Source organism: Leptidea sinapis, chromosome 40, assembly GCF_905404315.1.
Source record: "Leptidea sinapis chromosome 40, ilLepSina1.1, whole genome shotgun sequence".
NCBI lineage: Eukaryota > Metazoa > Arthropoda > Insecta > Lepidoptera > Pieridae > Leptidea > Leptidea sinapis.
Genome location: NC_066304.1, coordinates 1,029,371 through 1,048,319, shown reverse-complemented (window position 1 = coordinate 1,048,319; position 18,949 = coordinate 1,029,371). Strand labels below are relative to the sequence as shown.

General features: G+C 34.6%; 1 protein-coding gene across 1 annotated transcript in view; it reads right to left on the bottom strand.

The window, feature by feature from the left end:
* Window positions 1-6,521: 6,521 nt before the first annotated feature.
* LOC126976365 (cell adhesion molecule Dscam2-like) overlaps window positions 6,522-18,949 on the bottom strand; it is a 101,048-nt gene continuing 88,620 nt past the window's right edge. Inside the window, exons 28-32 of the mRNA XM_050824663.1 lie at window positions 18,787-18,904; window positions 17,568-17,707; window positions 13,487-13,600; window positions 9,373-9,450; window positions 6,522-8,159 (exon numbers count right to left, since the gene is read on the bottom strand). Of these exons, the coding sequence (XP_050680620.1) occupies window positions 8,131-8,159; window positions 9,373-9,450; window positions 13,487-13,600; window positions 17,568-17,707; window positions 18,787-18,904 (479 nt within the window). The 3' untranslated portion in view covers window positions 6,522-8,130. The remainder of the gene's footprint in view (window positions 8,160-9,372; window positions 9,451-13,486; window positions 13,601-17,567; window positions 17,708-18,786; window positions 18,905-18,949) is intronic.

Sequence of the window (18,949 nt, the reverse complement as noted above, 5' to 3'; positions counted from 1 at the left end):
TATAATACACACAGTGAAACCTGGTTAAGTGAGACATCAAGGGACCTGCAATGTCGTTTCACTTATAGAGGTATTCCACTTACCCAGTGTCTCAGATATACAGGTATAAATAAATATCTGTCTCATTTACAGAGGGTTCAATGGAACCCTTAATTAATGAATAGAGGTGAGAATACAGGTTATTTCAGTTATACAGGTGCGATCATTAAATAAAATAACGTGTTATGTATGTAAACGAGTTTTAATAAAAAAAATATTATGTACCTAAGAACATTGTGATTCAATTTTATGTTTACTCTGAATTATTCTACAAAGAGTAGATTTTGGCACATTAAATTCGGCACAAACTTCTTCGCGTGTCTTCCCACTTTCATAAACGGATATTAACTTCAGTTTTTCACGTAATAATAACGATTGTAGCTTTCGTTTTGACATTTTTCAAATAAACATCTGTATGATAGTAAAGCGAAACTAAAACTGAAGGTAATTGAAGCTCAAAATTTGTACTTACGTTCTTGGAATTACGTGTGGAATTTGTGGGTAGAATAAGAATGAGTAAACAGACAATGTTATCTATGATGATAAATCGAAAGAACAATTCCCAGATATAGAGGTTTACCTCGTCCCACTAACAGAGGTAATTCAGTGCCAAAGTGTTGGGACCTCAGCATGAGTTCCAGTTATGGAGGTTTCTCACTTATCCAGGTCCCACTTAACCAAGTTTCACTGTATTACATAAGTACCTACTACGTGGTAGTGGTAGGCTCCTTTGCATAGGATGCCGGCTAGATTATGGGTACCACGACGGCGCCAATTTTTGCCGTGAAGCAGTATGGTCATGGTTTGTAAAGTGGCTTTGATCCAGTTCAGTTCAGCCCTGTTTCACTGCGACCAATGGAATCTATTGTGATAGCAGTTATGTGTAAACATTATTGTGTTTCGCACTGAATTGAGTTGAGTTAACATTTTACGTTTAAATGGGAACAGCGCAATTGTAGTGCTGCTCAAAATTTTTGGGTTTTCAAAAATACTAAGCGGCTCTGCATTATAATGCAGGGCGTATCAATTAGCATCAGCTGAACTAACCGCCTCATCCCTTATTTTCATAAAAAAATACTACTTTGTTCGCCTGAATTACTGCAATCCGTACACCTTACTTTGTAACATCTATACGCATCGCCCAAAAAAAGACTCACAAACACGATTCGACAGAGTAACAGTAAGCTTAACAAGTTTATATCTATTCCAGTATAATTTAAATCTTAAAATATCAGTTTTATATCGCCCCAAACTAAACCAATTTTCGTAATATAAATTTAATTAAGGTTTCCCACAGTAAGAATGGTGTGAGTGGCAGCCCTAAATCACCAGTCAATATTCAGGAGTATGCATTATTCAGTTTCATTACTCCCAAGCCACTTGGGCTATAAATTGAAGCCTCATTTCTCTTTTTTCTGTTTACTGAAGTTTTCTCGCGCAAACATTGATTGAATATGATATTTCAAACTTCTTTGATTTCTTGATTTATTCGCACTAAATAAATTGTATTTTGTGTTATAATGTAAGAAGCATATATTATGTTTCAAATCAAATTAAATTAATTCAATTTTGCTGGATCACTTGGCAACTCTTAGAGTAGCTTCATTGTGTGTCTTCTGCCGAATTTATCACGGTGAGTGTTCCTAAGAGCTGTTTTACGAGTACCTAATTCCTGCCACAGAATTTCACCTTTGTATGACACGCTACACATTAAAATACCATCCCCACCATCTGGATGTGTGGCGTTCCTCGGCAGTGCATCTTTCAAGATAATTTCTTCCATGTATAACCAAGCTGTCGAATAAGCTTGCAAAGCGGTAACCATCCTGTAATTCCTCTGGTGTTGTAAGAGAGCGTGGGCGGCGGTGATTACCTAACACCAGGTGACGCCTACACTCGTTAGTGTCCTCCTCTGCCAAAAAAAAGGAAGGAATGGAATGAGTAGGGAATAATTTCAAAAATTCATATCAGTAAAAAGTTTTAGTATATGGTTAAATATAATATCATCCATAATTTCAACGACTGTCTTACAAATTTTTCTATCAGGCCACGTGTCCTGACGCGAATTTAAAATTTTATGCCCATCCCAAGAAAAGTGATCAACGCCACTAAAAAAGATTTCACTTCAAAAAGAAATATAATTATTTTTTCATATAATAAACACGAAGTAAAAACTATTACCTAATACGAGGATCCCGCGTTGGATATGATTTGGTTCGATAGCAAGGGTGACCGTTGGCCGAAATAGCGTAGATAGTACTTTTTACATTCTCATTTCTGTTCATTTCTAATACGTCTTATTCTCAGTGGAATATATATATCTCTATTTATAGTTCGTCTTCTTCACTTCTTATGTTTTAATAAGAAGAGTTCGTTCTGTAAGTATATAAATATATAATACTAGCTGACCCGGCAAACGTTGTTTTGCCATATAAAGTATAATTCACGCGATAGTTTTATAAGTAATAAAATATTGCCTTATTATAGCCTGTACATCATTTTGTTCTATTGTCAATAGTTTTTGAAGCGCACGCAAAAATAGGTTTTCGATTTTACACCTTGTGTTACAAAATAGCAATTTTATTACGGATCCCTAATTTTGAAAAAAATAAAAACAGCCTATAGCCTTCCTCGATAAATGGACTACCCAACACTGAAAGAATCATTCAAATCGGACCAGTAGTACCAGAGATTAGCGCGTTCAAACAAACAAACAAACACTGCAGCTTTATAATATTAGTATAGATTATACCTAGTCCTGCCATAAATACATAAACATTTATTACTTTTACAGTGTGTTAGTTTAATACATAAATATAAAACAATTTAAAATATGAAAAGCTTATTCGAAGTGGTCACCATTGGCTGCAATACGTTGAAGTCAGTTATCAATAGAAGCACGCACTCTTTCCATGGGAAAATTCTTCACTGCCAGATCTTTTTCTGTCTCTAACAGAATAGGTCTCATTGTACCTGTTGATAGCCCGGTACAAAACATTTTACTAATACCAAGCGTATGAAGAGTTTTAAAAATTTTATTTGGGTCCATGCCTAATTTGGGTAATGCAATCACAGCGATTCGGTTCTCTTTATCTTCCCACTCCATTTTAAGGGTGCTGTATCTGCCAACGGCCTTGAGTATATGGGCGGAGCGAGATGTTTTCCCCGCACCTACCGGGCCCCCGCTATTATTTATTCGCTGGCCGCGCGGCCACGCTGCAATCTGCTACTGGGCCATCGTTGGGTCGTGCGTGCGGCCTTCTGTTAAATATCAATGAGTTGTCTGCACCCTCAAGAACCACGGATACGATATCCATATTGTTGTAATCATAATTTTGCGCGGCGGCCATCTTGGATTTCAAAAATGATCACAAATTCGTTGTGTTTGCCCTCGAGAACCACGGATTCAATATCCATATTGTTGAAATCATAAATTTCCGCGGCGGCCATATTGGATTTCGAAAATGATCCCAAATTCGTTCTCTGCACCCTCGAGAACCTCGGATACGATATCCATAATGTTGAAATCAAAATTTTGCGCGGCAGCCATCTTGGATTTAAAAAAAAAACCTACACGATACAAGGCTAGTAGGGTAGCCCGAGAGAAAGATATACTCCTCCTCAATCGGTGTCAATCGCTCTCTCCCTTGAACAAAAACCTCCTCCTCTTCTTAAACAAAAACGTCTCAAATTTGCGTGAAGCTTCCGTTTCCGCTTCATTGGTAAAAAAATTACCCTCATGCGACTAAAGAAGTTTCACTTCAAAAACTTTTTTGCACACTGTACATTGCACAAACGACAGTTGAGTCAGGCGTCATGTTGATTCGCCCGAGTTGTACCATAGAAATGAAATGTACCTACCTAATATAAATGAAAGGACACGCAAAAGTGTTTTAGTTCAATAGTCCTATATTCAATAGGATATTATAACAACTGATAATTGAAGCCAAATAATATCGATAGTATCGATATTTTCGATACACAGTAATACTATAGTATAATTGAATCTAAATATTCAATGTTATATCGATAGCTCTATAGATATTATAGATGATTTCTGGCTTATAATAAATCATACATCTATAACCGAAGTATCGATAGTTTGACAACAGCAATCCGCACGCACGACGCAAAATGAAATTTTATTATTTACACAATAAGTACCTTATACTAAAATAAAACAAGTGTCACTAAAGCGGAATGCGCGAATTAGTGCACCATAAAATTACAACAAGTAGAATTTCCTCTCCGTCCGAAAGTCTGACTTACACTGCCGCCCGTCGCCCGCGCACGGACCCGCCCATGCGAATTTGTATAGAAAACAAGGAATTGTTATTTGTAACCTAATAAGTCATTATATTGAGTCGCCAATCGTACACTTTGTGAAAAATATCTAGCCAAAAATTTATGCGAAATAAAAATACTGAAATTCAATGCCGTTTAGAAGTTGTTATAAAAATTCAAACAAAAAAGGCTTAACTTTGAGATTTTTTTCCATCTATTTATAACAATATAAAAATAATTTCAAACGTTCAAACTAAAATATAAGGTCCAATAAATAACATGTATTTTTTTTGGTTATTTATATTCACTCAATAAAGAACAGTTACACGGAGAAAACCAATTATTGACATACACACAAGCCTTAAAATATCGCAAAATATTGTACAATGTATTGGCGCCAAAATGAGAAAACTCAATATAAAAATGATAGATTCCAAATTCAAATGTAATATTTTTTTTAATTTTAATAATATTTATAGCCCGACTAAGTATATTCTGTAAGTATATAAATATATATATAAACGATCTCTCAATATTAAAAAAAATTACAACTAATTAACGATTGTTTATTTTCTTTATATACACCAATATTTTATTTCTATCCGAAGCCCGTACAGAAGGATTTGCTAGCAAATGCTACTAATCAATATAAATAATGAATTAAAAAGCCAATTTATAAATACTCCATAAAAACGGCTCAAATTAAAGGCACAAAACTTTATTATATTCGGAGGCAGACTGGCTTTGATTTATATGAAGTTTCTGTTTTTAAAATCCTTACATTTCCCAGTTTGTACTGTGAACTGGGTTAATATTGCCTGTTTGTAAACTTTTGTAAGAGACAGCATGATTTATAAATTCTACAGAATTTTTTGATTAAAATTCCTTTCATTGCTGTTTTAACGTTTTCAATGTTCCGTGAACAAAATTTGTTTGAACATAAAGAGATGATTTTAAAATCTCAAAACTAATTAACGATTAAACAACCCATTATAGATAATACAGCTTTTAGCCTTAAAAGCCTTAAAAGTAATTAAATATGAATTCGCTAAGAGTGCGCTTTATGTACATTCAATCAATCTCGGAATTGTTTGTGTCTTATTTCTGTAGTTTAGTTCTGTAGTTATTACAGTTGTTTATACATTATTTGAGAATCAGTTTTTTTAGGCCATAGATTAAGAAAACTGACATGGTTAAAATAATCATACATTAAACATAATCTTTTTGTACCTATTTAAGTACTCGGCGACGTCTCGTTAGCAGGTATGTCTTTTATTGGGCAAAGTTCTGTATTCGCATTAATAATGCCAAATATTATGTTTATGATATATTTATTGTTAAATTAATTGTATTAAACAGCTGTTCCAGTCTTCCTGAAATACGTTACGGCCTCTTGAAACGCATTCACTTCAGGGCTTGTTAAACATATACCTCTTAGCTTATTTTTAAAATTTGTAAGTACCAAAATCTCAAATTTCCGGACTAGTCACTGTCTAGTTGTTTAATGTACGTCAATGCTTAAGAAAAGGTATCATCATTTTCAAGCATCGTCAAAATCATATTAGAGTACAGTAGTTGTATATGGTCTCCAAAGTACTTCTGCAAGATCGGAAAATATTCCAAAAAAAATCTTGTGGCACCTATCATTTGCATATAATAAATGTAGAAGTTTACCAAAGTATGAAAACAGATTAGTATATTTTAAAATGGAATCACTAAGCACTCGCCGGAAAATCTTGGTTTTAATATACTTATTTAAACTAATGCATGTCTTCGTGAATTGCCCTGAACTGCTGGCTCTTCTACCGATACATGTTCCACGCGACAGCTGCCGGCTCATGAACCGGAAGACCCACCATTTACCGTATCGTCGAACTAACGATGGTAGAAACTCGCCCATATACAGGTTGTTTTCATTACAAGTCTTTTTCCCATAAAATTGATATTTTCTATGGGTCTTTCGCCTCAGGTAAAGTCTAAATTTAGGCTATAATTTGATTTAATAAACATAATTAATGTTACCTTATCTACTTATATACTTGTAACCTAAAACTATAAAGTACCTTCTGTTTATTTGAGTGTCGTGCTCACCGTTTATAGGAAAGACACTGTATTTATTGTCTAACGTATTGTCTTTAATACACAAATTCTTATGAGTGAAACAATTAAGTTGTGTTTAAAACGTTTATTTTCGATACAATACACATAATATATAAATTTTACACTGGTACCACACTACGCAACAATTCAATGCGACTTAGATAATCACAGGGGGGCCATTACAAAATATGAACATGTGTTGATTAGTACAGACAGCATCAAAATCATTCCAGTTCCTAGTCACTTTTATTAATTTGTCCGACCCAGGATTCCTCTGGAACGATTATTTATGAGATACATAAGGAAATTTATGAAGCCTCGTGAACATCAGCTACGGTTTCGGTAGAGGATGAACAGCAAGAAATAAAATACATTCAATCGAGTCCTTTTAACTGAGAACTTGTTTAATTGTAATGAACCCAATATCTTAAAGAAAAAAAAACAATCAGCTTACTTACGTAAAAATAATTTATACTTTCAATAATTTCCTCTCAACTAAAAATTTATCTGACGGTAGCGTTTATGCAACCATGGGTAAAAAATATGTGTAATTGTAATGGGCAGGGCGTATCAATTACCATCAGCTGAACTTTTTGCACGTCTCGTCCTTTATTGTCCTAAAAAAATATTAATCTTGCAACATTATATTTGTGTCGCTTCTTCATAAGCCGGATGCGAAAGTCCCCGTTCTAAACTTTTTACAACGTTGGAATCGACAACAGTGAATCTTTTACAAATGTCTGCGTTTACATAAATAGTTTTATGAGTAATATGCTCACCAAGTTATTGTAATCTTATATTGGCTTGTAACATAGCTGTAATTTCACACATACATTTTGTAACAGACCCCCAAGAAAGATGTCATGAACACGGAAAATAAGGTTTTATGACGTTGTTAATTAATAATATTATATACCTACTATAGCATAATATATTCAAGGGTCTCACAAAGAAACATTTTCCAATAAGACAAAGAGAGACAAACTTGGTATTTGATTTATATTGATGAAAGTGGGGTTAAATTTAATCTTTTGAAATTATCAAGTTTCGTCATCTTTCAGACTTACATCTAAGGAAACATCAGTCTTATAAAAGATATAGGTACAACAATAAACTTTCAACACGACTACCTAATGACTAGATTTATAAATATTTACATTTAAAAATGATATTTGAAACATTTGGACAAAATATACATGTAATAAATAATTTAATAATTATGATTATGTCCATAAGAAATATAATATAAAAATAAAAAAACAGGCTTTCTAATTTGATTTTATTTACCAATTGCCTTGCGCTTGATAGCAGCTGTGTTCCTCGTACCATAAAACTGAATGCGATAATTATGCGACAGTCGGTACCCACCAAACATAAAAATAGTCCACATTATAAAAATAGTATTAATTTAAAATAATTCATATTTAATATAATTAAACATAACTGATCCAGCAATATAAGTGACATTTAATTTATAAAAGTATGAAATTGGTATAATAAGTACAAAAATAATAATGTTTAAGAAAAGGATAATCGAAACTCAGTAACCTAATTGAGTCAATAGATTTAACTCACATACATTTATGTAATAACAACATTAATAAAACGTATTAAATTTACATTCAATATGATATGACTTAAGTTCTCATGTAGACCTAAATTTCATTTTAAAATTATAGAAATACTTAATTTTAGCAAAATTATTTTTTATCTGTAGTGCGGCGTACGGCAGTGACCTGGAATGAGTAAGATGTAATCTTAAAAATCATTTATACGCCTAGATAGAGTTTGAGAGCTGTGAAAACATCGAAAAATTGAGGTTGACAGTTAACCTCTATTTTGAGCAATGCACACTAACGCAATGTGATACAGCGAGTGTAAGACGTAGCTTGTCGCGCACACAAAAGTTATAAGCCTGCCTGTTTTCATAAATTATGTAACGGCATAATATATTGACACATTGGTTTGGTACATTGATATTATTTGTTTAGGATGGCTACCTGAACAAATAATATAGTTAGATATATAGCTTATCTTATTTATTACTCTAACTCAATATTATGCAGAAAGTGAATCAGATTAGATAAGTCAAACGTAACCATATAAGTCAAGTATACCAGTGGGAGGCTATTTCTGCTGTGATGCAGTGCCACCGTAGCTAATGAATTTACTGGACAAATCAGTCTTAACATCTTATGTCTCAAGGTGACGAGAACAATTGTAATGCCATTCAGAATTATTAAAAAATATATGAGTTATAACAAAAAACTTAATGACACAGAAAACAATATTGCATACTGCTACCTAGTATAATTTTAAATATAAATTAATTAAATAACAGTGACTTGTACTTATGGAGACAAAATATTTTTATGAGAATTTGAGAGCATCGGTCACCTTATGGTAAAATTATTTTGATTAGCTGGTAATACAGTTCAATAAAATAAAATTGTCCCACATCTTTATTCCGTATGTACAAGCCAGCTACAAATAAAATTTGTAACCGAAATTTATGAACGATGTGAGATTCGACCTCTCGCGTTCCGTCCGAGCACTCTTCCACTGAGCCAACCGTTCGAGTGACGTAACGTTCATACATTTTGAAATGTCTTGTTCAACTGTCAGGTTGTCAGGCTCATTCATAAATTTTCTTTACAAATTTTCTTCTCAGATCATTTATACGACTAGATAGACTATGTGACAGCTGTGAAATCGTCGAAAAAAATTGAGTTTAGGACTAACGTCTATTTTGAGCAATTCACGCACACTAACACAAAGTGTCATACAAATCGCGAGTGTAAGACGTAGCTTGACACGCACACTAAACTAATATTCCTGGCCTGTTTTTATCGGTTGTCTAACATATAAATTATCTTAGGTATAATGAATCCGAAGTGAGGGATGTTGCTGATTTTGTAATAGACTCTGTAAAACTTTTGATTAACTTACGTCTTGGCATACCAGCAACTGTAGCTTTAGAGGTGCTGTCACTGTCGTCAGACTCCGAGCGAGTTTGGAAACTGGTCTCTATGAACAATACGAAAGAATTTGTATTAAAATCATAAAGATCTTCATTTACCTCGGAGTTCTAGGTCTCGAGTTTTATAAGCGAATATGGGTTTATACGTTTATAAACCATACTTTCAATCATTTATTTAAGGCTGCTTTTCAAAGTCTTAGCTCATTGGCGATCAAAATTATCATTCGTTTTCATGAAATGAAATGTTTTTGGGAAATCATCTTTAATATAAATTTATTTTAATTTACTAAATTGTAGTCGGCCCCAAAAGGCAAAACCACATTTATATTTTTCTTTTTCAATTACAATATGAACATATTGTGTGGAATCAGTCATAATTGTATCCTATAGGTTTATGCTGGTAATAGTTTACTGAACCTCTCTGCTGTGAAATGTGTATGGGTATATTACCCCTCGTCAATCTAGTTAGCTCTGAAGTTGCCAAATGCAGCTGTTTGCGATAATACATTCCGCATTCGCCCCTGCGACATCCTGTTTTTGTACTGCGCAGCTATTCGTACCAACGTCAGAGTGAACTAGAAGTTTGGCCAGCGGCAAAAAAAAGTATCTATATTCTTTACATAAGTCATTATAAAACTTAAATAATACAATTCTCTGTTTACAGTCCGGTAATATGTTATATATATACAGAAATATTAGCTGTTATTTGTTGTTTTAAAGATAATGAACTAGTATAGTGATGATTAATGTAGAAAATGTCTGCTATTTTTTAGATCTCTGTTTTATTATGAAGTGAATTTTTTTGAAATGAAATTATTTATTTTGCTTTGGAATAGGGTATGTCCAGATCTTAAATATTACAATGTGTCCTCTATCCAGCTTAAATTAAAAGCATACAAAAATTTAACACTTATTTAAATATTCATTAATACTATAAAAAATATTTTCAAGCTGCCATTTAAAGAGTCTTGGTATAAACATTTTATTTGGCAGTATTTTCAAGTCCTCAGCCAATTTGTTATAACATTTTATACACGTGTTTTGGCTATTTTTAAGAAAAAACATTGTTTTATGACAATGTCACAAAACCAGGCTATGTGACTGTCTTGTTACTCTAGCATTCAACAGTTGACGTGAAAAGATATCTGTGGTTACGCATAAATTTGCAAGCCTCGAAAATGAACATTCGTGGTATAATTAGCAGATTATGTTTTTTAAATAGCGTTTTGCAAGAGTGCAACGGCCCTATACCTACTATTGCACGTAAGCATTTTTTTTTAGGCAACAAAAACTCGCTGAACATATGAACCATTACCCCATGTTAGTATAAAATATAATACATATTATTAATCCATTTAGATTAAAAATGATAATATATTATATTAAAACTCAGTACTGACTTACTAACTAAGATGGATGATAGCTCCATTTTTCCAACAAAATCGCAACAGCGATCAATCAGTATCTCGCGAGCAGATAACAGCGCTGGGGAAGTCATTTATTTCATTTAATTAGACTTTGATTGATGAATTATAGTTCCTTGCAGCTATAATAGCTTTTTTCTTCACCTCTACTTTCTACTGTCATTTATACAACCACGATCACTTACATAAATACATACTTTATATGCCCTAAAATAGTAATTTTATGAACATACAGGACGAGACGAGCAGGACGTTCAGCTGACGGTAATTGATACGCCCTGCCCATCGTAATTTTTAAATTATAATTTAAAGAAATCCATTTTGAGAAAATAAATGCCTTTTTATCACACGCTATCTTTGATTGACAAAATGAAAAAGAAAGGGTATTATATTTAATAAAACATTAACTTTAAGCATGCTTTCTGCAACTAGCGGTAAGCCGTTTCACAATTTTCGAAATACTCTAGCAGTTACAGTAAGAAATATATTTAAAAAAGCAAGACAGAGAGAAAAAGATAGTGGTAATATTGATCTTATTTGGGAAAAAATTTGGTCTAGGGTTAAAAATCAAGGAGAAAAGAGTCGAGAACGTTTGTATGTAAATGGCCCACCAATTGATAAGATGGCAAATAAAATTCGAATACAAACAGATAATAGTATTTTATGCAACAGCTGTATAAGAAGCGTCAAAAAACGTGTTAATTGTGTAGTTGCAATGAATGACGCCACGAGCGTTTTATGAACTAACTAACTACGAGTAATTTTAAATGAAACAGAAATTTAAAAAAAACACAAGTTTTCGGGTTGCTGTTTAAATGAGCGGGAAATGTCAATACATTTCCCGCTCAATATATAATAAATATACATACAACTCTGGGAAGTGGTTTAAACTACCATCCCTCATCGAGATTTAGTTAAAACTGTGCTTTTTGGTATTGGTAAAGGGCTCCTGTTTCCGCAATTAGACCGCTTAATTGGGTCCATTTTGCGTGCTTTTTTTGCGTGCTTTAAACTGTGCTTTTTTGTTGACATTAAAGTACGATAAACAAGGTTTCTTTGCACAGGATGCCGGCTGGATTAGGGGAACCACAACAAATCAAATCAAATCAAAATCATTTATTCACGTAGGTCACGGAAATCAATGATTTTGATTTGATTTGAATCAACGGCGTCTATTTCTGCCATGAAGCAGTAATGTGTAAGCATTACTGTGTTTCGGTCTGAAGGGGGCCGTAGCAAGTGAAATTACTGGGCATATGAGACTTGACATGTTATGTCTCAAGGTGACGAGCGCAATTGTAGTGCCGCTCAGAAATTTTGAATTTTTCAAGAATCCTCAGCGGCACTGCACTGTAATGGACAAGGCGTATCAGTTACCATCAGCTGAACGTCTTAATCGTGTTTTCATAAAAAGAAAGCATTTTAAAGGGTTAGTGAGTTTGTACGCTTGTTACACACCATAACTACTCAACTGATAAATATACAATCTAACACATTATCAGGACTACAAAAAAAGGATATATTACAGTAGTTCCGGGTACTTTTTATTCGGTGAGGGTATGTCGCGGACAGAAGCGAATTAATACAAATAAAGAAACAGTTACAAAATTGTATGTTAGGCATATTTACCAATTTAAGGAAGTCTTCATGTAAATATACAATATTGGATGCTATCTCCTTATCAATAACTTTATCCATCTCAGGACGGAAATGAGAAACCCAACTCAGAACGCTAAGTTGAAACGTAATTACGAAAGCTACTCCCGAGGGATAATTACGCAGCCTTATCGTATGTAATCAAAATTTCAAAACCAAATATTCCGGATAAGTGATTTTTAAATGGAATGAATATGGAAACGTTTAATAATAATAATAATTAGTAAGTAGTAGCCAAGTAGCCAGGATTATCCATCAGCAACTTGCTCTTCGATACAATCTTGTGCATTTTAAAGTCCCCTATTACATAAATTATAGCAGCTAAGAGAATTTGAACCTGCTAAGTCATATTTATAAGTTATATTTATTCGTTTTTAAGTCTTTTAAAATATTTTCACTGTGTTCATTTAATTTATAGCATAAGTTGTTGTTGAGTTGTGACGTATTATTAAGTGTTATTAGCATTAGTTGTTAACCTTTGTGGTTTTTTTTAGATGCTAATTTGACCTAGTTTTATATCGGTATATGTAATATGATAAATAAAAAAAAAAGTATACTCTGGAGCCAGTTCTGGAAAGCAGCCGTGCCAAGCTCTACTGAGACCGATCTAATATCATCACGGACAGAACTATTATTGCTAATAAGCCTGATATTGTGTTGGTAAATCGGTTAGAGCGTCGGGCATTTGCTGATATCACCATTCCGTGTGATGATAACCTTGTGAAAGCTGTTATAGACAAATTGTCGAAGTACCTAGACCTAGCATACGAGGTTACTGACACGTGGGATGTTATTGACGCCCCTTATTTTCTTAATTTAAAAAACCCTGTTGCTTCAATGGAGTGTACGCAAGTGTAGGTAAGTATTTCATCAATAAGGCTTAATTTCTATACTGTTACATATTTCTATTGTGATAATATGCGTCAACTGCTATATTTTTTGCAATTGTTTAAAATATTCTTGGTGAATAAGCAGCAAAATAATCACTTATTCAAATACGTACCTGTGTCAAATCTAGGTCTTCCAGGCAACCTTCGTGGCAGGTCCTGGTTTTCAACGTGATCGAATGTCCTAAAGCCCAAAGCGAACTCGGCGTACGGGCTTATCTCGAACATATCTATATTCAAATGGATTAGTGAATTAATTGTATCTAATAATATTTTCATTTGATATCATTGTCCTACTAATATCTTCCTTTTCCTGGCGTGCGTCCGTGCAGAATGGGATATCGCTATGACAACTTAATGGCTGACAGGCTTGCGCTGCATGTTTCAATATGACAACTCTCTCTATTATCCCTACTTAAACATTTTATTGAGATAAAACCTTTAGTTGCGAATGCAACGGGCAACTACTAGTAATATATAAAGCGTCTGTTTCATCTTATATATAAAATTCTCGTATCACAGTGTTTGTTACCAAACTCCTTCTGGCTCCATGGCTCAAGCGATTTATGTGAAATTTTGTGTACATATCGGGTAGGTAGATGTTGGCCGATTCTCAGCCAGCATCTATTTTTATTTATATTTTTTTTTTATATATTTGTATGGCAATACAACGTTTGCTGACTCAGCTAGTTATATAAAATATTTAATTTCTAGCGCAACCCAGCAACAGCTCGAAAAATTAGACCGCGTGCAAAGCAGATCTGCTTGAATTGTCGGGGATCCAATGTTCTAAGAACGGCTAGATCACTTGGCGTGTCGTAGAGACGTCGGTTCATTGGCTGGCCGCTCCTATGATTCCTCTCGTGTTGCAAGAGAATGTGGGCGGGGGTGATCACTTAAAATCGGGTGATTTGTACCAGTGGGAGGCTCCTTTTCACCGGATGCCGGCTAGATTATGGGTACCACAACGGTGCCTATTTCTGCCGCGAAGCAGTAATGTGTAAGCACACACTAATTGACAATTAAACCACCATTCTTTTACAGCTGTGATTATTTGCTATTTAACTATTCAGATTCTAATTCATTAGCTTGGCAACCACGCTTTCTTCATGCATTCCAAATACGTTCTTCTCTTCGAAGACACGGAAGTAAAATTTTAATGGTAGTTAGATATGATTTACAATGGTTATATCATTATGTATACAGCTACTCAATAACAAAATTAAGTTGAAATGTACATTCCGCTCTTTAAAGCCTGTTCAACAAGGCTTCGACCTATCCAACTAATTAATTAAATTGTACACTTATACTTAGTATTACATGGCTCGAAATGAAATTTTAGAACCCTTATCACTTCGACGTCCATCTATGTGTGAAGACCCGGATTGTCATCGACCGTAAGCATAAGACTCCTTAATACATAGCTATTTATTCGCTATACCTTTCAAGGTTTTTAAAAAAAGACTGCATCAGTGGTTAATAAATAAGAGATTCTATAGTTTAGATGAATTTTTCAATACAAAATGAATTATTAAATTATTTACGTCTTATAACGAGGGCGGCACTGAAAATTTCGGGAATCAAGGAAGTGACACAACACTACTATTTAAAAATGTATTTGTTGCCTTTCGAAGTATTCAGCGCGAAATTTGACAAATTCTTCCATACGATGGAACCAATCATTGAAGCAACCATTCCATTCGGAAGTTGGGGTCTCCAAAATGGCCGTTTTGTTTTTGTCTTCAGGTGATGTAAGTCTCTGACCACGCAATTTATTCTTTAATTTAGGGAAAGTATAGAAATCATTAGGGCTTAGGTCGGGGCTGTACGGCGGATGGTCTAATAATTCTATGTTTTCTTTCTAAAAACTCTTTTGTTCTGTGCGCGGTGTGAGCATTGTCGTGATGGAGGATGATGCGGCTGTTGCAGTTCTCTTTAAGGAGTTCAGAAACGACCTGTGGCAAACAAATGCTAGCATACCATTCTGTATTAACCGTTCTTTGTCCCTCAAGAGGAATAGTCGCAACATGGCCGGTTTTGGAGACAAACGTGGCAACCATTTTTTTGCAACACTCCGTGAGCGAACATTTTTTGTTGGCTTTAATTCCTTTTCGAACACCCAAACTCGTGACTGCGGTATCCGCTATATCGGGAAAACAACCTAAATGCCTAAAGTTGCCTGAATTTCGCGGTATGTCACATGTCGATCTTCCTCAATCAGCTTACGCACAGCATCAACGTTTTCTTTGGTGACTGCAGTTTTTAGACGACCTTGACGGGGATCATCACTGAGCTTGACACGTCCAAGTTGAAATTCAGCAAACCAGCGATAAATTGTGGTTTTGGATGGGGCTTCATCACCAAATGCAGAAATCATCCGGTCAACACACTGTTTTTGTGTTAAACCACTTCGAAAGTCATAATAAATCATCGCTCTAGAATTTTCTCCAGTCAATTTCCATTTTCTCGACGACAAACCAAGTTTGACAAGACTTTGTGACAAGACCAAGAATCTTTTTTTAAATTAATAAATGGTATTCGATTATTAAAACCACGGAATTTTTTAATTAAAAAGATTTTAATATGACAGGAACAATGGAAATATTCCATTCCCGATACTTTTAGTGCAGCCTATGTATTATAATATCTTTAAATATTAATTTTATAAATATTTGTATGTCAATTGACATGCAAATTAACATCTTGAGTACAATATTTCTTGTAAATAAAATTTCGTTTCATTTCGATGCAAATAATTCAATAAACCAACTGAGGTAAGCGGACGCTTATACTCAATGCTCATTGGATTTCTTAACTTTCTAGCATTACCACCGTAACATCCTCATCCTCTGGACCTCGCTAGAACGTGAAGCCCCCTCCCGTTCCCCTTTCAACCCTCGCGCTCGTCCTGTTGCGTCAGTACGGTGTACAGTTTCATTACCATTAAGTACAACATGTCGTATTTTTTTCGTGCTTTCACTACTTTGTTTTTCAAGTTTTCATTGTCACGTTTTGACTTTTGTTGTTAATAGTTCTTTATATTTCATAATTATTATAATTATAATAACCAGAAAAATAAATCATTAATTTGTTTATTATTTATTTATTACTTTAGAAAAACAAACAGTTATTTTACAAATTATAGTTAAATTTAGATTAAGTAAAAACAAACTTAAAGTTCCATAAAAAATGCATAAAATAAAATTACTAATAAAATTATTTCACAAAGATCTACTTACATTATTTATTAATAATAATATCCTAGTGATGCTTGTTTTACACACCGCTACAAAGTGACGATGTGACGTCATCGACGTCAGGTCCAGAGTTTTTTTTATGAAAATAAGCAAGACGTTCAGCTGATGGTAATTGATACGCCCTGCCCATTGCAATACAGTGCCGCTCAACCCAAAAATTTCGAGCACTCGTCACCTTGAGACATAAATTGTGAAGTCTCATTTGCCCAGTAATTTCACTAGCCACGGCGCCCTTCAGACCGAAACACAGTAATGCTTAAACATTACTGCTTTACGGCAGAGATAGGCGCCGTTGTGGTACCCATAATCTAGCATCCGATGGAAAAGAGCCTCCCTCTGGTAAAGATTATGTAACCGGGTAGTAAGTAGGTACTAAATTATATGTCTCTGTTTTTGCTATGAGAGAGCGAGCCTCCTACTACAGCATTTCATGCTTAAATAATTTAAGTTTTTGTTTCTCAGCAAATAACAATTTTTAACTAATCTAATCTGTAGCGTGTGGTATGCATATTGTAATAGGAATCGAATCAGAACAAATAAGTTCGGAACACTGCCCTCATAACTGTATATAATTATGAGACAGCAACTCACTTCAACTAGAATGATTATATATGACTTTTTTTTCGAGAAAAAGTTACGAGCCCAGCAATGTAATGCGCCCTGTCCATTAGAATGCAGTTACGCTCAGGATTTCACTGAGATCAAAATTCTTTACGACATCTTAATTCCTCGACACTTTAAGACATAAGATGATAAGTCTTATTAGGACAGTCATTTCTCTTCATACGACGCCCTTCACGACCGAAAAGCAATCGTTCTTGGATACTGATTGACGGCAGAAAAACCCGCCGCTTTGGTACCCATCTAGCATTCTGTGTTACCCATCTGTTGATACCCATATTGTGTTGTTACCCATACCCTTTTATTCAACATATCTTACCGCTCTTGCCAGTCTTCGGCGATGTAAGAATTCTCGGCGCGTGCGCATATCGCTCTTTGTGTTCGGATTGAGAAGCTACACTCTCCTCTCGCGACTTCACCTGCTCGATTGAGTGTCGATACTGCGACGTGTATGTTTGTCTGCAACAGTGCCTTCATTTAAACTTCAGATATTTTATGTTATGATGAAGATGATAGTTATGAAGATAAGTCCTGACTACTACAACCCAATATCTCTGAGAATAGTTGACAACACAGAGCTCTAAACAGTATTGCGTTTGACACCTTAAAATATTACGATGATAAGGCTGCATTTAGTGCTCGACTGACGGTGAGCGCTGACGTCAGTATAGCACTAAATAATAATAATAAAAAAATAAGCAATAACAATGAAAACCAATTATATACGTGTACAGCCCAGCACTGAAGAACTGATACGCGCGTACATCTACGTCGCGCTGACGAGAACGTATTCATCGTTATGTAATTGTAAACAAAACTTCAAGTTTTACACAAATAAAATTTGAAAACAAATTTTTATGAACGATGCAGGACTCGAACCCACGACCCCTCGCGTTTCGTGCGAGTGCTCTTCCAACTGAGCTAACCGATCGAGTGACGTATCTTCATTAAATATTGTATGCTTTGTTCAACTCTCAGGTTGTGTCTTCATATATTATATTGAATATATCATATAAAATTCTCCTTAAGCACACCATGGTCAGTGCGTACGGGTACGTCGTACTGTAGACCGACATCAGCACTGACCGTCGGTTGATCACTAACGGCCGTTCCCAATATACTATCTACAGATAGAGATCAATTACTACCTCCTACTGTCAGTAATTCAATGTCTATAATCTGAAGCTGTCCCAATATACCCGATAAGTCATTCTTATCGCCTTATATTGGAACTCGTGAATCGCAATTTCCATACAAACTTCTATCGCTGGTAAGCTATAGTTGTCCCATTGACAGACAGCGTGTACGGATAAGGTGACTTACCGTTGATAAGTTTATTGGGACAGAAAAGTCAACGATAGTTACGATTTTTATTTCAAGTAAGAGGTAGACTGAATATTGGGAACGTTCGTAAATCTAGCCTAAGTCTCAGTATTACAGTAAGTTCACTTACTGTTTGAAAAAAAGTAATAAATCATTTAATTTTGTCTGGATTTTTGTAATTCAATGATCATAATGATAAAAAAATATAAACTCACCTGTGCCTTTTAAACAGGATGCATATGAAGGCGAATAGACAAGCTACGAGTAGCACTGAACTACATATTATCACCAACATATTCAGGTCGAACAGTTCTGAAGGTGGACCGATTTCCTCTACAAAGATATTCAAACAGTTACAAATAAAATTGGTATATAGTT